This window comes from Sebastes umbrosus, chromosome 19 (assembly GCF_015220745.1).
Source record: "Sebastes umbrosus isolate fSebUmb1 chromosome 19, fSebUmb1.pri, whole genome shotgun sequence".
Lineage (NCBI taxonomy): Eukaryota > Metazoa > Chordata > Actinopteri > Perciformes > Sebastidae > Sebastes > Sebastes umbrosus.
Window position 1 is genome coordinate 19,874,413 of NC_051287.1, and position 23,319 is coordinate 19,897,731.

At 38.6% G+C, this 23,319-nt stretch overlaps 2 protein-coding genes across 4 annotated transcripts in view; both read left to right on the plus strand.

Annotated features, from left to right (window-relative positions):
• kcnn2 (potassium calcium-activated channel subfamily N member 2) overlaps window positions 1-3,891 on the plus strand; it is a 29,605-nt gene extending 25,714 nt beyond the window's left edge. For 2 of the 3 annotated variants that reach the window (XM_037753308.1, XM_037753307.1), the window contains exon 9: window positions 1,859-3,891. In XM_037753308.1, the coding sequence (XP_037609236.1) occupies window positions 1,859-2,134 (276 nt within the window). In that variant the 3' untranslated portion in view covers window positions 2,135-3,891. The remainder of the gene's footprint in view (window positions 1-1,858) is intronic. The other variant, XM_037753309.1, reaches the window with a different exon arrangement.
• Window positions 3,892-5,910: 2,019 nt separating this feature from the next.
• On the plus strand, window positions 5,911-15,504 carry drg1 (developmentally regulated GTP binding protein 1). Its single transcript, XM_037752385.1, has 9 exons — window positions 5,911-6,138; window positions 7,964-8,087; window positions 8,229-8,404; window positions 8,489-8,558; window positions 9,059-9,228; window positions 10,760-10,890; window positions 13,063-13,230; window positions 13,371-13,493; window positions 15,176-15,504. The coding sequence occupies exons 1-9, from the start codon at window positions 6,100-6,102 to the stop codon at window positions 15,273-15,275; spliced, it is 1,101 nt and encodes a 366-aa protein (XP_037608313.1). The 5' UTR covers window positions 5,911-6,099; the 3' UTR covers window positions 15,276-15,504.
• Window positions 15,505-23,319: the final 7,815 nt, after the last annotated feature.

The window sequence follows — 23,319 nt, forward strand, 5'->3', positions numbered from 1 at the left end:
GTACATTGAAAGACTTTTTTCCTCTTTTTAAAGCAATTTCATTGTAAGTGTTGGGGGACAAAGTCCACTGTTGTTCAGTGCACAAATATTATAATATTTATATAATATTTCAATGTTCAGTCAAAACCAATTTGAGGCTTCAGCAGTCTGAGTCTGTCACATTAAAGCCGCCCACACATGATCAGTGGTAAAATCGCTCTGCACTTGCTGGCCATTGTTTTCCTATGGAGAGAGTGGTGCCGCCCGACAAGGCAAAAGCACTACCCTTGGCGGGCGCTCCACTCGAAATCGCCAATGAGCGCTGCGCTCAAAGTTCAACTTATTTCAACTTTGACCTCGACTGCCGCTGACCTCTCAAAGTGCAATCAATGAGAACAGCTGCAACTGTTGTTGTTACCTAGAAACAGTGAATGGCATTCCCTGTGCTCTTTTAGATGACATATTATTCCTGTTGCCTCTGCGAGTCTCTGCGCCCTACCTCGCAGTGAGTGAAGAGCAAATTTCTTATCATGTGAAAGCAGCTTAAGTGGGTATCTTCCAAAGTTATTCTGTTCTTAGTACAAAATTCCCTCATTGTGTTACTTTCCCTCCAGTGTAGCTCAGTAAGAAAATCCTGTCCATTGATGCATGAAAAGGAACTAAAAAGACTGTATCTTTGGCAGATACCCACTTGATTTATTTAACTCAGACTGCTGAAGCCTCATATTGGCTTCAACCGAACTTTAAAATGACTGTGGATTTTGTCCCCCATCACTTACATTGAAATCGCTTTAAGGCTCAGACACACCAACTTGACATCAAAGAACTAGCGGAGACGGAAGCCACCAGTTGCGTCGCCTCACATCTCCTTTGTCTTGGCCAAAAAGTTGCACTCAAACACACCGCACAGACTACAGCCGACGGCCAACTACCACGTACGTTCTGCTCCTGCGTGAGAGGAAATAACTATCCCTACCAGCAGGTCGCGGTAATCTGTATTTGTCTTTCAAAAAGGGAAACCAGAAGACCAAGGACTGCAGCTATACAAGTCATTGTTATGATACGTACATGAAACAAAGCAGCGTTTGCCGACCATTTTCACACTCCTCTCTCTCACCACTTAGCTTCATTTCAGACGGCTATGTCGCTGTGAAAATATTGTGTATTGAGTGATCAGATGAAGATGAAAAATGAGAAGAGTCTTCTGTGTTTTTCCCTCTGGACTTTACTCGTTGGTTTGCTTTCCTCACTTCCGTTTCTCTTCTCATGCACTGATTCGTTTAAGCTGAACAGCCAATCAGAGTGATTTCTCTTCTCCGCCGCCGATTCAACATGCTGTATCGGCTAAAAAAACTCTGACACGGCAGACTAGAGCCAACGGTGCAGGACACGACGAAAAAACTAGGCCGACGGACGCTCACCAACAGCCGACCGTCGGCTTGGTATGTCAGGGCCTTGAGAGAGGGATCTCTTTGCTGCCAGTACAGAGAGGAGGAACAATTGCCACGACCATTAATGCTTTCAATGTACATATGGGCATGTGAGTATTGTTTTCAGACAGACTTGAAAAAATGTGAACCTATCCTTTAATTATTTTTGTGTGAGACAATTAACAGTTGTTTTTTCTTCTATTATTTAAAGTCTGACCAGAATGTGTTGAGAAAGTGAATCTCTTAATCTATTTCCTTTCCTCTCTCTTTCAGAAGGAGCTCTTTCAACTGTATATTTATTGAAGTATTAAAGAAGCCTGTGTTTTTATCTGTATATTATCCTGTGTGCTAATAATTGATACATACAGTATTTCCAGGTTATCCATCAAAAATAACACCACATTTGGAAAAGGATCATTGTTAAGTGTGTTTCCTCTCCCCTCTTCCAGACTCAGAACATCATGTATGACATGATATCGGACTTAAATGAGCGAGGAGAGGACATGGAGAAGAGGATCGCCCTGCTGGAGACAAAGCTGGAGACTCTACTGAGTAACTTGCAGGCTCTGCCGGGACTCATCAGCCAGGTCATCAGCCAGCAGCACAGGGACTTCCTGGAGGTGCAGCTCCAGCCTTATGACAAACACAGCCCTGAGCGTTCACAGTCAGTGTCCCGACGGAGGTCGTCCTCCACAGCGCCGCCCACCTCCTCCGAGAGCAGCTAGAGTCCAAGGGGAAGGCCTCCACTGAAGACTTTTGCCATCATATGGCCAAGTTGCATTTATCGTAAAGCCTTATGGTTTCAATAAGTATTATCCAAATTCTGATGACAGAATCCAAGATACTGGGGACAATGCATTTTAATGGATAACTTCATGCTGTTATTTGTTTTTTATTACCTCAAAAAATGATGTTATCCTTGCTCGGGTGACATGACCACAAATAATGGCGCTTCCCTCAGTAAAAGGCCTATCGATGGGGATACGAACTCTACTCCATCTCTATGCAGAGATAGCCAGTTTTAGGTGGCAAGGTTACCATGTGTGAAACTATTGCACTAAAATAGTGCTTCTCACAGACTTTGTGCTTCCGCTGGCTTGATTCAGTTGCCGTTTTCCTCAAAGCAAACTGAGAAACCACTGAGAAATCAGTCAGGAAGCATGACAGTGATATTGGGGAAAAGTGCTGTGTTTGATGGACTGGAGTGAACCGAGAGCAGACAGCAGATGAAAATCGCTCCTGCACACTGTCACTCAGAGATAACTTAAAAAGCTTGAAATGAGGAGAAAAAAGCATATATCTTTTAGGTTAGAAACAGCATCAACTATAGCGGTTTTCCTTTGCAGAGTGCCCCTGTAGAATGACTATTTTTTGGGGCGACATTGCAAATAATTTAATCCTCTAGTCAAAAATGAATGCATCAAAATCTGTACTTGCACTTACTTTTTAATCAATGCACTTCAATGCTGACTGACGTATGATATAAAGATGCGTTGCTCATTAAAAGAAGAACATTTGAGATGTTTGGGCATGGGTTTATTATTGTCAATTCTCAAGTTGTGGCTAGTGTTGATGAATCAAGTCAAAGCCCTTTATTTGTTTTCCACAAAAAAGCATTAAAGTAGGCCTGTATAGAGGTCTACAGAAATGTATTGAGTGATCACAAACTCAGTATTTACCCCTTGTCTTGCTGTGTCTCATCTCCTGTCCTTCCCTCCTGTGCTATTTATGCTTGCTGTCACCCCAGCTGGGCAACAACAGATGCTGAACAACAACTCGCTGAAACCGTATCTACCTTTTAAAAAGAAAATGCCTATTTTTATATATTTTGATGAGGATAAGCACACCTCTTACAACTAAACAGACTACAACGGGGGATGTATGAAGCGACAGATTCAGCATATCTAGCATATGGTTTAATATTTCTTGGACCGGAGTTAAGATACATAAAGTCGTCTATTAGGTTCTTTCCTGAACTTGCTTATAGACTATTTAAAAACTGCATTATTCCTCAGATTGCATTTATTTTTTACAGCAAAGGCTTTAGATGACACTGTTGGATGAGCTGGAAGAGCAATATTCAAGAGCAGAACTGGTAAATCTACCTACTTTTAATGTCAAAAATCAAATTAAGATTTTAAATTTGATTGAAATATCCTCCTTGGCCTTTCACACAGTCTATCTCCGCATCAACTGTGTGAAAAGCCCTGATGTGACCAATATACCCTCAAGATATTGATATTCACCATATGAACATGTTGTTAATGAAACCTCTTCAAGGTTCGCGGAGCATAGCATGGGTCAGAGGAGATCATCAAATCAGCAGCACTGATGTTGTTCAACCAGCCCACCCACTAACCAATCAGATGGTCAACAAAACGACAGATGTTCAGTCCACAAACTTCAGCAACATAGAAACCAATGAGAGATTATACTGTATGCGACTTAAACAATAAACAATTAAACAATATAAAATATATAATTTGACTGGCCTGCGTCCTTTTTTATTGTGTGAGAATTTGTATTGAATAGGACAAGTGATGTGTGTGTGTGTGTGTGTGTGTGTGTGTGTTTGTGTGTGTCCCTGCATAAACAAGTAAGACAATTACATCAACATATAACTGTATAATAATTTGTGGTCAAAATCACTTTTCAATTTAATTTGATTTGATTTGGTGTGACAACCTTTCTTGATTTCTCACTGACAAATCAATAACTGGAGGCAAATGAAGGTGTGTGTGTGTATATGCAGGGTCAATTTTGCCCTAGACAGTAACTTGTAGGCATTCTAATGACTGTAAGAGGCTGACCATCGTGGTAGAAGAAGAATTATTTTGCTTAAATAAAAGTACCAATACCACAATGTAAAAATACTCCTTCACAAGTAAAAATCCAGCCGATTAGACTGTTGTCAGGCTACTAAATAGGCGTTATCAGTCGTTATAAGTACCATAGATGTGGGTCAACAGGGGCCTACTACACCCACGAGTAGGTTTTATTATCTATTCACATGCAAGATCACTGAAAGAAGTTATAAAACACCACAACAGCAATCTCTAGCGACCATAGTTATTATGACAGGAGCACCCATGGAGACCGGAGTTCGCATCTTGTGTGAAACCAACATTGCGTAGTTGTCTTTGTGTTCGTAGTTATTTTAACCCAAAACACAATGTTTTTCCCTAAACTAAGTGGGTTTTTTGTCTAAACCTAAAGAAGTTGTAGGCCTAGTTTTGTTGCCTAAACCTAAAGAAGCCTTTTTGTTTGTGTGTGCAATGTTTCATTCAGTTTTACATGTTAGAACATGTTGCTTTTAAGTTTCACTTTCTCTTTTACAACATAGTAGGCCCCTAATGACCCACATCTACGGTGCTTATAGCGAATGATAATGCCTATTTAGTGGCATGATAACAGACGAATCAGGTGCAGCCTACATTAAAAAATCCTACTTAAGTAAAAGTTTAAAAAAACTACTAAAATATCAAAAATAAAAGTAGTCACTATGCAGAAAAATGCCCCCTGTAACTGACATATTAGAATTATATATATGAAATCCGGTTGTTTCAATGAGTAAACAGCCTTTTACTATTACAGGTGGTCGGTGTATAACTAGTTTTAACAACTTTACTGTATATAAAGTTATGTTCAGTTTAGTTCAGTGGTTCCTAGCCTATGGGCCGGGCCCCTCCAAAGGATCACAAGATAAATCTGGGGGATTGCGATGTTTAATGGGGTATAAAAGTGGGAACAATAAAGTTCTTGGCTCTGTAACAGTTATTTAAATTAAACCAAAACTTAAGATGGTATATGACTCTTTGGTGGAACTGCTAACAACTCACAAACATCTGAAACCTGTGATGATGAGCACCAAGTGCTCTTACTGTATGTAAAGGGACACTAGTCTGGTTTAATCTTTAACACCACATTTTATTCTACAAGATGGTCATATGTTTTTTTATTCAAAATCTTAACTAGTGTTGTATCTTTAATGTAGAATAATGTAGTGGAGTAAAAAGTAAAATATTTGCGTCTGAAATGTAGTGTAGAGGTATAAAGTAGATGGAGGTAGAGGGAAATATTCAAGTTAAGTGGCTTAATACAGCAGATAACATATATTGTGAAATTATTCAGTTTTTAAGAGAAACTGATTTAGCTAAACAAATCTAGAGTTTTCCTCATTATTATTATTATTATTATTATTATTATTTATTATTTATTTTGTTTCTGCACAATCTCCTGTCAGAGTCAAGGGTCAAGGAAAACTTTATTATCCCCTAGGGGCAATTTGTTGTACAGTCAGCAGTACCACACAGTCATCAAACAAATACAATAAACACAATAAATAGCCTATTAAAGCCAATAAATACAAAAGCTTACAACATACAATCGACTGCTCCACACTCCAGCCCACATGGTGGCGGTAAAACCTCTAAGATGGTTTGCCAATAAACACCAAAGAAGAAGAAGAAGAAGAAGAATTGTTGTCCTGTCAGTCAACGCACCGGGCACAGCGCTACAAGTTATATCCTCGCGAGATTTCCCGCGAAGCAGCGCACACAGCGGGACTTGCGTGGGTCGGACCGGCGCACATGCTAAAGGCTAAAACAACATCTAACTTTGCCAACTTCCACGTTTAAATCGTTCTAACTTCTTTCGGTAACGTCGGCTGTACACAGGAATCCGTGCCACCATGAGTATACTCGTCAAGATCTCAGAGATTGAGAGTGAGGTAAGGAGTATAAGTAGATAGCCGGCTGGTCACGTTGTAGCTACATGCTAACTGCTAGTTAGCCACATGGAGCTATTAGCCTAGCTCCCACAGCTGGGCCACGTATTACATTCCTTATGTCTGCTCCACAGTTTCCTGACAGCTTACAGTGTGTGTTGAACAAGTTGCTTTACGTGCTCGTTTGACTTGTGAATGGTTTATTAGTTAGAAGTGAGAGAACATTGCTATCAGGTAGTGTGAGGTCAGTAAGTTAGCATAACCTTAGAGACGGTTACCACGCAACGTGGTTTGCTGTTGTATAAAATCCTGCATCCATTCCAGAGTTCTAGAGTTCTAGAGTTCCTGAGTTCGTTTAACATGAGAGACAACAGTGTTTTAGCTGCCATGACAACTTGTCAGTGGGTTTCCTCCCAATAAGTTGGGCTACAAAGATTACATGTAAAACAGTATTACAATACCGTGTTATGGTGGTTATTTTCAGGCATTTAAATGTTTAAAAATGTGTGAAATCAGCCCTGAACATGAAGGTTTAGAAGATGAATGTGCAGTGTAAGGGTAGAGGTAGATGTAGTGTTATAGTTAAAATAGATTATTTCTATGTAATCTCAGAAAAAAAAGTTTGGAAATTTGTGTTTGGTGGATTATTTCTCTGTTGTTACAATGCTAATTGGCATTTTATTATACATGGTTGGAAAGCCTGTTTATTTACCTTCACAATGATGTCCAACTCGTAAGGATATTGAGGCTCCTGACGGTGTATTAAATGAATAAAGTGTAAAATAGCCAATATGTCTTGTTTGTTCTTTGTTACTGATAGAGAGTTCAATCATCCAATCCACCAAACAACTCAAAACAAGAGTCAATACCAACAGGAGAATACACTGTTTACCATTGGCAGAGCATTTTGGCAGATTTTTCTTGGGCACTACCCACATTATCAGCTGTGCTGCTCATCCCACAAATGCATGATCCTTACAAGTTGGACATCATTGTGAAGGTAAATAAACAGCCTTTCCAATGGTGTAAAATACAATGCCAAATAGCATTGTAACAACAGAGAAATAATCCACCAAACACAAATTTCAAAACAGAGATTTCAGCAGAGATGGTAAGTTACAGTAAGAAACATGAACCTAGCTGACGCTTTAGGGTTAGTAATGACCCCTCACAAGTTAAATTTAGACTGTGGTGTTGTCTTGAAATGGCTCAACTGAGCAGGTGGGGATGCAGAGATGCCAGGTAAAGGAAAACCTCCCATTAAAACAGATCCCAATGGTTTGTAGTCATCATTATCTTATATCCTACCAGCTAGTTACTTTAAAGGATGGGTTCCCTATTTTTCAAGTCTAAAACAATAAAAACAATAGTCAGCGTCACATATGAACGCCGAAACTGTTGCTTCATATTATAATTAGTCCTCCTGTTCATGGCCATTAAGGTCTCTTCTCCATGCATTTCCTTCTATTTAAATGGTTCATATTTTGTTACTCTTTGTTTAGCTCTTTTTTACTGTGTTAGCTGATGCATCTTGTTTTTTTGCACTATCCCCTTTACTGCTGTACACTGCAAATTTCCCCACTGCGGGACTAATAAAGGAATATCTTATCTTATGTAATGGATGGGGGACCAAATCCACACTCCCCTTTCTGCACAAAAATGTATTCCAAAGTTAATCTACAGCTTATCATAAGCTATTGTTTTTCTCTAATGTGTAGTTCTGCCCGACTGTAAACAGTAAAAGCTGTCTGAACATCACTGGTTATGACAAAATTGTCATGTAATGAACAAGTAAGAGACTTCATGCTGGTGTTATTGTTAATTGTAGATGGCCAGGACGCAGAGGAACAAGGCCACAGCTCACCACTTGGGTCTGCTCAAAGCCCGTCTTGCCAAACTGAGGAGGGAACTCATCACACCAAAAGGAGGCAGTGCTGGTGCGACTGGAGAAGGTATGATCACGATTTCCAAATACTTGGTACAGTTTATACTCTAATCTAGATTTTATTGCAAAGATGCCTTGAAGCCGCTTCTGTCATCTAAAGCACCATAGTGGATATTTTGTTATTCAGAGACTTTTTTTGTCTTTTTAGGTTTTGATGTTGCAAAAACCGGTGATGCTCGTATTGGCTTCGTTGGCTTTCCCTCAGTGGGGAAGTCAACACTGCTAAGTAACCTCGCAGGAGTGTACTCTGAGGTTGCCGCTTACGAGTTCACCACTCTTACAACGGTACCTGGAGTCATTCGCTATAAAGGGGCCAAAATTCAGGTACAAGAATTTCTTGTTTGTTCAATAGCTGCAAAATGTTTTCAGTAAGTTGCTAATTTTACTTTCGTGCGTCATTCCTCTAAGCTCCTGGATCTGCCAGGAATCATTGAGGGGGCCAAGGATGGCAAGGGCAGAGGCAGACAGGTCATTGCAGGTAAGCTAAGACAGGTTTTCAATGACAAAATAGAATTTTAAAACAAAGGATGATACCGGGTACATTTAGTTCTTCCCATATGGATATTGTGCATTAATGTTACATTTAATGAGACACTTTTGTCATTACTGTGTGTGCTGTTATTTTCTTCTAATGGCATCAAAAAGGTAAAATGAAACCTCATCAAGAGTGGAACATGATGTTTAGGGTTATTTATTTCCGCTCATAGGGTTTTCTGACCACAATAGTGCCACACAAGCTTGCTTTAACAAAGTTTTGATATACTATTGGCTTACAGCTAATGCTTTAGCGAACAATATACACTGTGACAAACACATTTAGATGCATTTGGTGTGCTTAAATGGTAGCAGGAAAGAGTAAAGTCTCACCGGTGTTATTATTAATAAATGGTTGTAGATACACACTGTATCTACTACAGAAGCGATGTGATTGCTTCTGCTCTAACCAGTGTCTGCTTCTCCTGCCTCCCTCTGTTTTAGTGGCTCGAACTTGCAACCTAATCCTGATAGTGCTCGATGTGTTGAAGCCTCTTGGTCATAAGAAGCTAATAGAACACGAGCTGGAGGGCTTTGGCATCCGACTTAACAAGCAACCACCCAACATTGGTTTCAAGAGGAAGGACAAAGGAGGCATCAACTTCACAACTACAGTATGTCTCACAATTTTCACCTCTAATGGGGCATTCACACCAAATGCGAAAACAAACCTTTCGCGCAGCACAATTACATACAAAGTCTTTGCAAAGAGGCGAATAGACGCAAGTCACCTGGCGTGAAGGACACAAATATAAATATTACTACTCCGGTGAGATATTCGTGTGACGCTGATGAAAGCCTATCAGCGTTGAGATTCTCCTGCTGTCGTCATTTACATCCCAACGTTTTAGAATCAGAAATGGAGGAAAAAAATATTGTAGCCGTCTGTGGGCACCCAGAGCTACGATAGTACAGAGTATTAGTAGTATTTGTACAGAGATCGGACGAACTCTGTGTATAAATGTATGTGTATAAACCACAGACTGTCTATGGTATAAACAACAACGTTGCTGCTGTATTTATGCCTAGATGATGTTATGTTGAGTGTTGATGGAGCAGCTGCATAGCCTGGCACTGATCGATTTGAACTCCAAACACAAATCGGCATTATTATGTAGTTATTTCGGCACACTTTTGATTAATTTATTGCAATTAAATCACAGCTCAATCTGTTTATTTTGGGTTCCTACCTCTGTAGCGACGTGTGGCTTGCTAGATACAGTTAGTAAAGCCCGGTGAAATTCACCGAGCGCCGGCAGATGATGTTATGAAGCCAGACAGAACGGGGTTTGGTTTTCCGACGTATCTTGGACTACCACAACTTTACAAAGCAGCAATAATGGTTATTTCGGCCATGATTGATGAAACGTTGGTATCTAAATGGAGGTAAGCTCCTCCTCCTCTCTGGCACATCTAGCCCGATTCTAATGAACACAAATGATCCCGGCGGTGAAACTCGCACGAGTAACACAAGACAAAAATTCGCTTTGCCTTTGGTGTGAACGCAGCATTAGTGATTCACTGAAATGAATAATGTAATGCTCATAAGAGTTTTTATTTGGTTTTAGTATGATATATGTGTGACAGTGTTTATAAATGCTGGTTGTCTATTTGTCAACCAAATGAAGAGCTGGAAAAGTGAGATTATCATGATGTGATCATCAATGATGCCGTTATTCTGGCATGCAGGATTTTAGTTGTCAGGGATATTTGTGGTGGACTGTTAGTTTGTTTTAATGATGGGCATTTTTCTGGCAACCCATTAGTTTGAACAAACATGTGAAAGCCTTTAATAACCTGTGCGTGCGTGTGTGCACGCGTGCGCGCGTGTGTATATAACGAAGTTATTTAAAAGTTTGCACTGATCTGCATGCAGACAACCCTTTTTACCTTGGTAACAAACACTGAAACACTTTTCAATGCTGCCATCTGGTGGACATGTATGAGATTACACTTAACTAAGTTGCTCCTACACATTTCACATTTCTCCTGACCTTCATTGGCTGTATATATATTTTCATTATAGTGCACTTGAAGCATGATGTAAATTGTACAATGTCATACGTCTAAAGTATTTCATCCTTCATTGTCTCTTTGTTGATTGACATCATGCCTGTCGTCCCCTCTCTCTCTCTCTCTCTTTAGTGTGTACAAACCGAGCTGGATGGTGATACTGTTAAGAGTATCCTGGCAGAGTACAAGATCCACAATGCCGACATCACTCTGCGCAGCGACTCCACAGCTGATGACCTCATTGATGTGGTGGAGGGAAATCGGTAAGCTGCTGAAGTGCCACAATGGGCCCTCCTTAGTCATTCACAGTGGGTGTGGCCTGTTGGAGTCTTAAATTCCCACTACACCAGTGCAGATAAATTTGATATTGCTATTTATGGTTTCCAATCCCACTTGCATTTTTAGACCACTTACCATTTTTTCTTACACGTTTGTATAAAGTGTAGTTATGCCATGTCATCTCTGACTTAAAAACCTATGGCCTTAGCATTCCTCGACGTAATTAAATATAAAAAGCAAATGCGTTAAAATCAAAGATATGGAAAATGTCGGGTGGGGCATGTGTAGCTGTGTTGTATATTAGACAAGGAAATCCCTTCCCAGAAAGACTGTCTGCATTTTATTGCAATGCACCAGACATGGCAACAATAGTAATAAAACAAAGCATTCACAAGGTCTCTCCTGCATAAAAATGCTCTCTGTGCCTATCCAGGGAAAAGACCGGAACGAAAAGAGAGTATAATACACATTCATATTGCAGTGGGATAAATAAAAGTCTTGTAAAAGAAATGAATAACCAAAATATATTCTTTCTGTAAAATATTACAACAAAGCATTCACAATCTCTTTTGCATAAATGCTCTCTGTGCTTGTGTAACACCGTGAACAAAGTCATAAAATACTCCACGCTAACCAACATGGTCTTAGCAGAGACACTCCAGCCTTACAAGCTACACGTCTCTGCCACACGCATGCCTTAAGTTGTCTTCTAATGAACAGATGTACGTATGAAAATAAATAACATTTTAACTCCAAAATGCAAAAAAACATATCAGTAGTACATTCACTTTACGCTTTAAAGTAGCTTGATGTCACGAATACAGCAAAAACTCAGAAAGTAAAAGAGCAAAAAACACGCGTACCTTCCCAGGGACAAAAGTCCAGAAAGAAAAGAGGAAGTAAAGCTAGCAGACACACGGAGTCTGGTTTGTGAATAAAACTGTTGCTAAACTTATATTATATTTCCTTTCATAGAAAAGCTCATGAATTCTACAGAATTTATAATACCCTGCTCATAATTTAGTGCAACAGATATACTACTACACTGGGCTGCACAATTAATGGAAATTTTATAGAAATATATATATAGATAGATAGATAGATAGATAGATAGATAGATAGATAGATATATATAGATATAGATATATCTATATCTATATCTATATCTATATATATATATAGATATAGATCTATATATCTATAGATAGATCTATCTATAGATCTATCTATAGATATATAGATCTATCTATAGATAGATCTATAGAGATATATCTCTATAGATATATCTCTATAGATATATCTCTATAGATAGATCTATAGAGATATATCTATATATAGATCTATATAGATCTATAGATATATCTATATAGATATATCTATATCTATAGATCTATGTAGATCTATATAGATCTATATCTATAGATCTATATAGATCTATATATATATCTATATAGATCTATAGATATAGATCTATATAGATATATATAAAATATATATATATATATATATATATATATATATATATATATATATATATATATATATATATATATATATATATATATATATATATATATATATATAAAATATGGCCTACTGCAATTTTCAACTCGCATGAGGCGCAATAATTGTTGAAGGTGAAATGTGTGTCAAAATATCATTTTACATTACATATTGTTGTGCTGCAGAGATGTCCTGGCCTACACATCATATTCTACAGACTTATGAAAACATCTTTGTTTGGTACAGATCCCCACAAAAATCACACCACAATCATTTTAATGTTTTTAAAAGAAAATGAGAATAATGATGTAAGAATTATCATTCTCTCTCTAATATGGCAAATCATATCGCAGTTGCAATACCAGTCAAAATAAACCCAATTAGATATTTTTTTCAAAATGGTTCAACCCTCCTACACATGCATTAGAAATGACCTTGTTAAAATAAATAAGAAGCTAAATTAAATGTCTGTCATGTCTGTTTAATATGCATGGAAAGATTGGAGGGAATTTCTTCAGATTTGGTACAAACGTCCACTTGGACTCTCGGATGAACTGATTAGATTTTTAAGGTCGACCCAAAGGTGTGAATAATTTGCTGTCGACGCAGAAATTTCATGGGCCGCAGCCACTTACCATCTCTTGTCACAACAGGGTCTACATGCCATGCATCTATGTGCTCAACAAAATCGATCAGATCTCCATCGAGGAGCTTGACATCATCTACAAGGTGCCCCACTGTGTCCCCATCTCGGCCCACCACCGCTGGAACTTCGACGACCTGCTGGAGAGGATGTGGGACTACCTGCAGCTTGTGCGCATGTAAGAGTTGTTCACACAGTCAACCACTAGGGGGTGTTAATGGAGGTGGAAAGGAGATTTAAATGGTGCAGAACAAGGAATCTACTGTATGTGAAATTTCAGACTGGAGGATTTGACTGAGATCATGTGTTCATTTGCAGCTACACTAAACCCAAAGGCCAGCTTCCTGATTACACGTCTCCTGTTGTGCTCCCTGACCAACACACTGCTGTCGAGGATTTCTGCCTGAAGATTCACAAAAACCTCATCAAAGAACTCAAGTAGTGAGTATTGTAGATTTCACTTTTTCACTTTTTAAAGGGAATTTTGTCTCTTAGCACACAGATTGAAGTTTTTTTTTTCCTCCATCATTTTGTTATAATTTCATTGTGTCTTAATCCAAACAGATGACATTAAGTTATCCAGTACATCAGAATTGTAAAGAAATATACATTTACTTACACAGCGAGTATCACTTAGATCTGTAACAATATTATTCATCTGCTCCAGTTTCTTCAAGGATGACTGCTAAAAAGCATTGATAGAGTTACCCTACACCAGACCAGACTGTCATTGGTTTAAAACAACACAGTCGCTTTAATCACGCCATCGCCCTTTTTACGGCGAGATACGCCAGATAAGCATTAATGTGAGAGTCTGGATTAGGATCTGAGATGATGTGTTGCACCACCATTTCCAAATGGGAGAGCCGAGATCATCAATCAGTGGATATGTTAGTGCTGCTGAGCATTACCCGTCCTCCTGGGAATTAATGGGTCAAACAGTGACACACACGATTAGAAATCCTTTGTAACTAAAGGATGTCTTTTTGTACCCTGCAGGTTACTTTATGGTGCAGAACCATTGTTGCTGTAGAAAAGAGAGACTAATAGTATCTGTATGAATTATTTTCTGGTGTAACTAAGGTGTGGATTACCGCATGATGAGCGATTTCTTCCCTTTTTTTGTGGTTCTATAAGGTGGTGTAAAACAGACCACTCGCAGGAGATCGTTGTTTGCATGATCCAGTCAAAATCAATGCAAAATAAAAAAACATAATAGTTGGAGCATTGATTCTTTTTGCAGCAGAAAGCTAAGGCTTCTGTCTTTCGCGTCATCACGTTGTACGCTCCTGATGACGTCATTGAGTTACGTGTAGGGCTGCAACTAACAATTATTTTCATTGTTGATTAAACTTGATTATTTTCTCGATTAATCGATTAGTTGTTTGATCTAAAAATGTCAGAAAATGGTGAAAAATGTCGATCAGTGTTTCCCAAAGCCCAAGATGATGTCCTCAAACTGTCTACAACTCAAGGATAATCAGTTTACTGTCATAGAGGAGTAAAGAAACCAGAAAATATTCACATTTAAGAAGCTTTTTTGACCTTTTTTTTTCCTTAAAAGATTACTTAAACTGATTAATCGATTATCAAAAATAGTTGGCGATTTAATTTAGTAGTTGACAACTAATTGATGAATCGTTGCAGCTGTAGTTACGTGCGGAACGTAACAGAACTATCAAAATGTCTTTGCACTCACTCGTAAAAATGAGCATATGTAAAAAAAACTTTTTTTTAAAAATGCATAGTTCAAATAACTTATGGATTGTTGAGAAATGCTTTGTTCATGTTTCTACAATTAGAAATATTCTGGATCAATCAGGTTTGTGTTTATTTAGTAATATTTTATGAAAAAACATGTCAGATTTTTGTATTTTTTTTTTTTTAAATCTGTTTATCAATTATGGTCTAATTGACATAGATAATCTTGTAGTTTAGGTTGTACAGATTTTAGGGATATGAAACATTTGAAGATACTTCAAGAAATGACATCACAATTAGCCAAAATAGCCATGTAGGCACAGGCAGACCATTTCTATAGCAGAGTACAAAGGGTTAAAGGAATCATTCATGTACAATCATTTCAATATAATATTAATATGTAATGGTTTCTTTTCTTTCAGTGCTCTCGTGTGGGGTGCATCTGTGAAACACAACCCTCAAAAGGTGGGCAAGGACCACGTGATGGAGGACGAGGACGTTATCCAGCTGGTGAAGAAGTAACAGGAGTCGTGGTCCGCTCACTGCATGGCCCGTGTATCACAACGTGTTCTGTACAGTTGCTCAGTAAATCACCAAACATATCCATTAGAGCATCTGTGTCATGCAGTCCCCAGTTTTTTGCTGTAACTTAAAATGACATGAACGTAAGTGTCACATTTAAAAGACCCACAGTACTTAACACCATGAATAGTTCATATTGAATATTGGTTAAGGCTTGCATTAAAATCTGTTCAATAAAAACATCAAGGAATTCTGCTGTTTCGTGTGCAGTTTTTTTTTTTTAATCCAGCTTTTCAAATTAAAACATGTCGCACAACTCTTCCCCAGTACACCATGCAGCTATCTTGCCTTCATCAGGGTGGGTCCAGTGTTAACATGTATGTGTAAAGTGAAGCCAGGCACAGTTTTTCTCTCTATTTAAATCCAGATGATCTAATGTGCTACATGTGGTCCGCCACAGAAATGTTGCGTCGTTAAATCCTGTGCTCCATCACGGTAACACGGTCTCCTCCAGAAACGCAGCAGCACTAAGCAACAGCACTAACCACGACCATTTCAGTCTGGCTCAGAGAAAAGAAGTCATTTGAAAGCCCTGTCCAGCTAAACGATTTATGTGACATTGATGATGAGGGCAGTTATTCAGGCTGCTGGTCCACCCCCCTCTCTCTCGCTGGTAGGGACGGCCACTCAGGTTAATCAGTTCATTCACTCAGACGCAGTCTGGGGACATTGTACGCCAGCTGTTCACAACTAACAAGACTCCACAGAGCAAAATAAAGAACATTTCATCAGAGCTATGGGAGCACTTCTGGAGACTCGTATAATCTGATGTCGATATGTTGCAACCTGCATGGAGTGTGGCGGCCATTTTGTGTCTGAGCACCTCATACTTGCCGGTGATTCAGTGGATTGCACCAGTGCATATGCAAGTATAGTCTATGGCGTGATATAGTCAGGTTTGAAGAATTAATTCTCCACACTTTGTTGAACTAAACAATAAAGAAACATACAATTCAGACCTGATATGAGCTATTTTTGTAGCATTTAATTTGCTGCAAAGATATTGTACTGGCTGTTATAACTTAAGCTTTGTCTGTTTAAATAAACTGACCCTTACATTTCATCTAATACAGATAAAATGCGTCTGATGTCGACGTGTTGCAACCTGCATGAAGTGTGGTGGCCATTTTGTGTCTGAGCACCATGATTCAGTGGATGGCGCCATATGCAAGTATATAGACTATGATATGCTGCAGTCAGATGGAAATTTGAAGAATAAAGACTAATAATAATAATTATAATAGAGAGAATAGAATAAAGAGATTTCAGCTCTGTCTGATTTAATACATTTAATTTAATATTACACATAAAATGCATCCAACAGGAAGAGGTAGGTGTGTAAAGATATACAAAATAACTTTGTAGCAGTACAAAATATCCAAAACCAAAACAGCAACTTTAACAATCTTGTATATCTGCATTTACCAAAAGAATATGAAATCATAGCTACAATGTGCAGTAGCAAATACAAATTATCTTAACATTTGATCCCCAATGAAATTAATCCACTTTGCGATTGAGGAGAAAAACTGCTTTGCAAGACCACAAAAAAATGTCCCGCTCATATCTAAGAAGCCATTTAACTGTCAGATTTGTCCATTAATTACTGGTTACACTGTGTCTGATTCTGAACAATCTTGTATTTAAATATGCAACAGGATTCATGGACATATATAAAAAGCCAGACAACACTTGCTACAACACTTTAATGATCAACGAGGATTCTACCGAGTGTATCTGATGTTAAAAACGACAGTTCTTACTGAGAGAACAGACACTTTTTGTTGGAAAAGCTGCAGTGGTGGAGGGTATGGCATGCCTGTCCCGCAGCAGCAGCAGCAGGAGACACCATCCCCCCCCCCCCCTTTTACCCTGTAAATTATAGCAGCACTTTAGCTAATGAAAGAGTTGAAGACCGGGCACTAATAAAAGCCATTAAGTGAATAAAGCACTTCCCCTCTAACAAAATTAAAGAATCTACCCATTTGGAGAGGGAGGACTCTGTATTAATATTTATGAAATGCGGAACCGGCGGCCCCCCCAAACTCAACCCAACCAACGTCCAATCCCAGCCTGACCAAGTCCTCCTAGCCAGTGCACCTATCCCAAGAGAACACCACCAACCCCTCCTAGCTTGAAGGAGGGGCAGGAGATGGGGACTTCAAGGGTGCTGAGGACGCAGTCAGGACAGTCTGTCTCCAGTTGAGCAAGCTGGAAGACCACAAGAACACAGCTCAGAACTCCCAGTCGACTTCATCGCTCCTCAGCCGGCTGCAACACTAACACCAACTTTGGGGACCAGAGGACGGAAAGGTGGGTTTCTTGGAAAGACCAGATGTAAAGAAGTGAGTTTCCTAAAGACGGCAGCTGGAGGTTTTCAGTAAAATACAGAGTAGGTTATGACTTAAGTCTCACATTTGTATCACATTTGTAGCGTTGTATTGATAGTTTGTTGGGTTGTGACCCTTTAGTCTGAAGAATATTTGATGTCATTTCTTTGCTTTAAATCAGATAAGAACATTTTAACATTCTTTAGTCAAATTTGGAAATAGATTCTGAGAAGTTTGAAGTCCTTCTCCTGAAAGACATTGATTGCGGTGATCCATGAAGAAAGAAAAAAACCCCACCAAAAACAAGGTAAGGACTCATAATTATGTATCACAATCATCCATGCATAAAAAAAACCATCACGCCATCCCATCAGCCACACTGCATCCCTTTCAAACATCCTCATTGTTCTGGAAAAACAGAAGTCTGTTTCACTGCCGCCGCCCACCATTTTCACCCAAAGTAACTCCCATTTCCGCGCCATTTGGTCAACTACAAATGTCTCTTTTGGTTCATCCATATGCATTGTGGTGTAATTTCATCATACAAAGTGGTTCAGATGCCAGAGCTCTAAGTTGATTATCGCACTATGCCCCCTCATTTTAGTAAGATGTCCCAGGGGAGCTGAAAGAGAAGGTAACAAGATTGTCAAACCTTTTGGAGAAACAGCTGTCTTCTTAGCTTGATGGTATCATGACTCTTGACATTGCACTCAGTGACCGTTAACATGGTTAGGACTAAATTGCCAGAAGGGGTCTTTACACTAGAAGGACAGCAAATGTCCTGAGATGGACAACAGCAATAACTATCATTCTTGGGTCCATTGGTATCTCTAGCCACCAAGACTTCTTTTTTAGTCAATTACATGTAAAATCTTTAGAGACTGGATTCTATGAGATGAAGGATGAATTACCCAAAGTCTGTTTCCATTGATAAGTTGAAGAACATGCAACAGACTGATGGAAAACTGATTTGATTACGCCACCCTTCCTCAGGCCTGCTGTGAATCTTTTCTTGAAAATGTTTAATGTTTGAGTTTTTAGACTTTTTCTTAGACTTTTTTTTAGACGTCGTGTCTGGTAAAGTCGGGCGCGAAGGGCGGGAGGGTGGGGTTTGACGCAGTTTGTGCGCAGGAAGGGTGTAGCCCTTTTTTTTTCCGCAGTGAGTGTGACCTATGACTAATCATTTTCTTTTTTAATCCTGCAGATGTTCTTAGCTGCAACCGTGTTACAATTCATTTCTAATCGTTGTGTGAACCAATGGTGTCTTTTTTTGACAATCTATCCATGAGCTCGGATCTCCTCCCTCACACTTTTGGACGTTTTCGCCTCTTGGACTGCAGATATAAATCGAGCCTCGGGATTGTCCTTCAACTGCAAGAAAATACTTTGACAATTTCTTTTTAGGAGTTTTAATACTTGATGAGTTGGTTGACGACAGCAAAAAAATATATATATTCTGTTTCACTGATTTTCTCCCTTTACTTCCAGCTACATTTAAACCAAATAACAAAGCTTTCACGATCCTCGGATGCCTTGATATGTAGAGCTGGATCCCGTGTTATCTGTGTTTTTTATGTGTGTCTTTGCCCAGGACCCCATTGTGCTTGATCTAACCATGCAGTTTGCTTCTGTCCATGGTTGTGCCAAGCACCTTGGAGGCTTGTGAGCACTATCGGCCTTCTGTTGCGAACTCCCGAGCTATTTAAAAAAACTTTGATTTTCATTTTCATGTCAGTAATGTACTTGTGCATTTTTTAAATGTAGAAATATACATGAAATGAACTCCAAAATAGGGCAATAAAGCTTAAATACTTGGAGAGAATTAAGACTATAAGGTATGAACAAGAGGAACATGGCTCTATCTTGGTTTTTATTCTTATTCCTGTTGTTTTATCTCATTATGTACTCTACGATTTAGGGCAATAAATATCGTCTATACATCACGTGTGTTTTATTGGCTTTTTTATGTTGAATGAAGGGCAAACATGTATTTTAAAAAGAGAGAAAGAGAGAGAGAGAGAGAGAGTGAGAGAGAGAGAGAGAGAGAGAGAGTGGGGCTCAAAGAGTTTATAGCCATCATGAAGATAAAACAGTCATTTTCTAAAAGCTGGTTGGTGTCAATATGGCAGATTTGTGGAAACGATTAATTACTGTAAGTGCTCTGTGGCTTTTAACTATATGGCTCATAATTTCAGACAGTGGAGGTCATATATTAAAACAATGTGCACCCTGTTAAGACTGCGGACACTTCACTGATCTGTAAATCAAACCCTGAGACTTACGAGCTCATGTGTTTTAGACGAAGGGGGTTTATGTTCTTGAAATGATGATCAAATTATATTGGTTTTGTTTCTATACAGTGCTTATTTATCAGTCTATGTTGTCCAATAAGTCAAATCACAACTAGTGCATTTAACCAATAAATTCTCAATGTATAAACCAGACTCGTCCTTTCTTTATGACTCTTATTTTAATGAATTCAGTCTTCACAGACACTTCAAGCACTGCAGGCATTACAAAATATTGATGTCAAATGTTTGACTTTGAATCACTGAATGGCCATTATTGCAATGTAGTGCACCAAGAGCCGTGTCTTGTCATGTTGTAGCCTCTTGAGTCAATGCACTCTATACTGGAGACATAATTATTAATGCATTTGTCATGTCCAATATATTACCAGAAAAATACACCTTCATCTGTGGGAATATACATTTTGACTGCCATTTAAAATGATAGATTGTCATTGTTGGCTATGCCTTTATTTTATAGGATTGCACTCTCACTGTGGATGATGTGATGTAATTCCTCAATTGTTGCTGCCACCTTGAATGCAGTTATTATATTTATTATTTCAAATACAATTTATCAAATGCATTTAATAAAAAAAAAAACATCACAGCAGACATTGTCAGAGAAGGAAAAGCACAAGTGTTACTATCAACATTACTATTTACTATTTCACTTTCTCCTCTGTGTCTCAAATTTAAAACCGGAATAGGTACCTTAACCCATTGCCTTCGGTCGTGTCGTAAATTACAGAAGTACTGGTCTGAAATATTATGTGAAATGGAAAAGATATTTGATAAGGATTTAGAAATGAATCCAATGTCTTTGATTTTAGGAATCCCAAGTACAAATATAACCACTGCAGCCAACAAAAGGTCATATAACATTCTTACATTTGCTGCTAGAAAACATATATTACTACAGTGGATTAGTGATAAGAAACCCTCTGTACAAGGCTGGCGTAAAGTCATATTTGAGATGGTCCCTTTGGAATGTCTCACAAATATTCTACATGCCAAAGTAGATCAGTTCCACAATATTTGGCAGCCCTATCTAACTATGGACTATTTCCTATGACCTCCTATATATATTCTTTGATCTGAGCTGTACCAGTGTTTGTTTGTTTGTTGTTTTTTTTAGTTTTTTTATTCTTGTTGTTATTGTGTTTGTGAAAATAAAAAAAACAATAAACATATTCTAAAAAAAACAACATCAACAACTAGTGCCCAATGTAAGTGCCCTGATGTGATTTTTTTAATCCAACATTGAAGAATAAGACTAACAAAGTTATCTACAATGCATTTACTCATACGAACACATTACCACATCATTCCCATTAAAGTAAGTTAACTTAAACTGACTTATTTCCGTTAAATATATAAAGTATGTATATATATGAAGTAGATCAGTTCTACAATATTTGGCAGCCCTATCTGAATTATGTTGGACCTTATCTCTCCTCCATTATCTCACAAGGAGTCTCCTGAACATGAACTCATATATCCTGTGACTTGTGATCCTGCACTATGGACTATTTCCTATGACCTCCTATATATATTTTTTGATCTGAGCTGTACCAGTGTTTGTTTTTGTTTTTTTGTTTTTTATTCTTATTCTTATTGTATTTGTGAAAATAAAAAAAACAATAAAGATATTGTAAAAAAAACAAAAAACATTACTATTTAAGTGTCCCAGTAAACTATGACAACAAGGTGGGTTTCCATCCAAATGTAGTGCTAATTTTAATCAAAAATCTGCAAAAAAAAAATGAAAATGAATGCTTGTTTCCATCCACTACTGTTATGCAGTTATTAGGAGTTGGTTCATTGAGATAAGCAGCAGGTGGTGCCTATTCTGCAGAAGAAGAGGACGCAATAAGATGAGGTCATTAAAAGAGCGCCAGTCGGACCGCAAACCGTGAAAAACAATCAAACAATGTAGAAAACTGGATGTAAATATGACATTTCTGTTTGTTCCATGTGTTAATGTGAAGATGGTTGCATCAGATCTGTGTGGAGACACTTTAAATCTGCTGTGTTTCGTCTCTTCAGCCGAGCAGAAGCTTCACTGGACGTAAGTCACATGATTCATTACGTCATAATTTATTGGCTAAATCTGTTTCGCAAAATTAATTTACAAATATTAAGGCAAACATTACAATTACAGAGTTATATCTGAACTGAGCAGATGCCACGTTAAACAGAAAACAATTACACAGACAATACAAAAGAGTTAAACAGAATAAATCATAAAAAATTTAAAAAAATGATACATAAAGTAAAAAATAAGATAAATCTTTTTCTTTTTTCTTTCTTTTGTTTTTTTTTATTGATTAACCGATTTTTAGTTATAGGGTCAGATAAGTTTCTAGTCAAATATAGAGATCTTTGACATATTTGGATTTCATTCATTTCAGGGACTTAAAGGGACTGTTTGTATCTTCTTACACGTATAAATCAATTCGGGTCGGTGTCCCATGCACGCTCACGTGTGGCTACGCTGTTTAGACAAGACTCCAACACAAACTACATAGAAGCACCAAAACCGCAAAGTTATATCTAGTGAAGCCCGTCTTGCAAAACAGGGTTGGCCACGGTCTGAGGACGCAGGGAGACCGTAGCTTTGGTCTCCAGGGCCGGAGTCTCTGCTGTACTCTGCTCCTCTGCTCCTCTGCCTGCTTGCCTGCCTTCACTCACAACACCGCGCAAATTCTCACTCTCTCACTCCACCTCACGTGCATGTGCGCACACTACACACTGCCGAAGAGTTAGTAGCTCTGAGAATATCTAGTGAATGTACAGTGGACGTTTGTGCAGAAATAAATGCTGCAGCTCCTCCAGACCAACAGAGGTTTCCCGTGTCTTGTGAAGTGACGGGGCTCCGCAACGAGTTACGTTATCGTCTCCGACCGGGTGCCGGTGTCTCCCTCCAGCCGCGGTTAGGAGGCTGAAGCAGGAAAAGCCAACACTAGGATCAGCATTGATTCATGGAGAGACCTTCGTCTGGTCAGCTAACATTACTGCCAAGCAGGTGAAATATAGAGTGATATTGTGGTTTTAGCTGACGTGTGTCGCCTCACTGTTTTGACGGATGTTCGCTCACATTCACGTAGCCCATGCAAACGGGCGAGCGCGAGCAACAGGACACTGGCTTTCGTTGACTTAACGAACACAGGTGTCGCTGTTACAACCAATTTCTGATTCTTACAAACAGTCCCTTTAATATAGAGATGAGTTTCATTAACACATGAGGATAGGTGGGGTCTTAAAACATTTAGCCCTATGAATAAAGAATTTGGCTAAAATTAGTAAAACATGAATCATTATTTCAAATGTTTTTTGGCACACATTTCTGTCAGGTAAGCACAG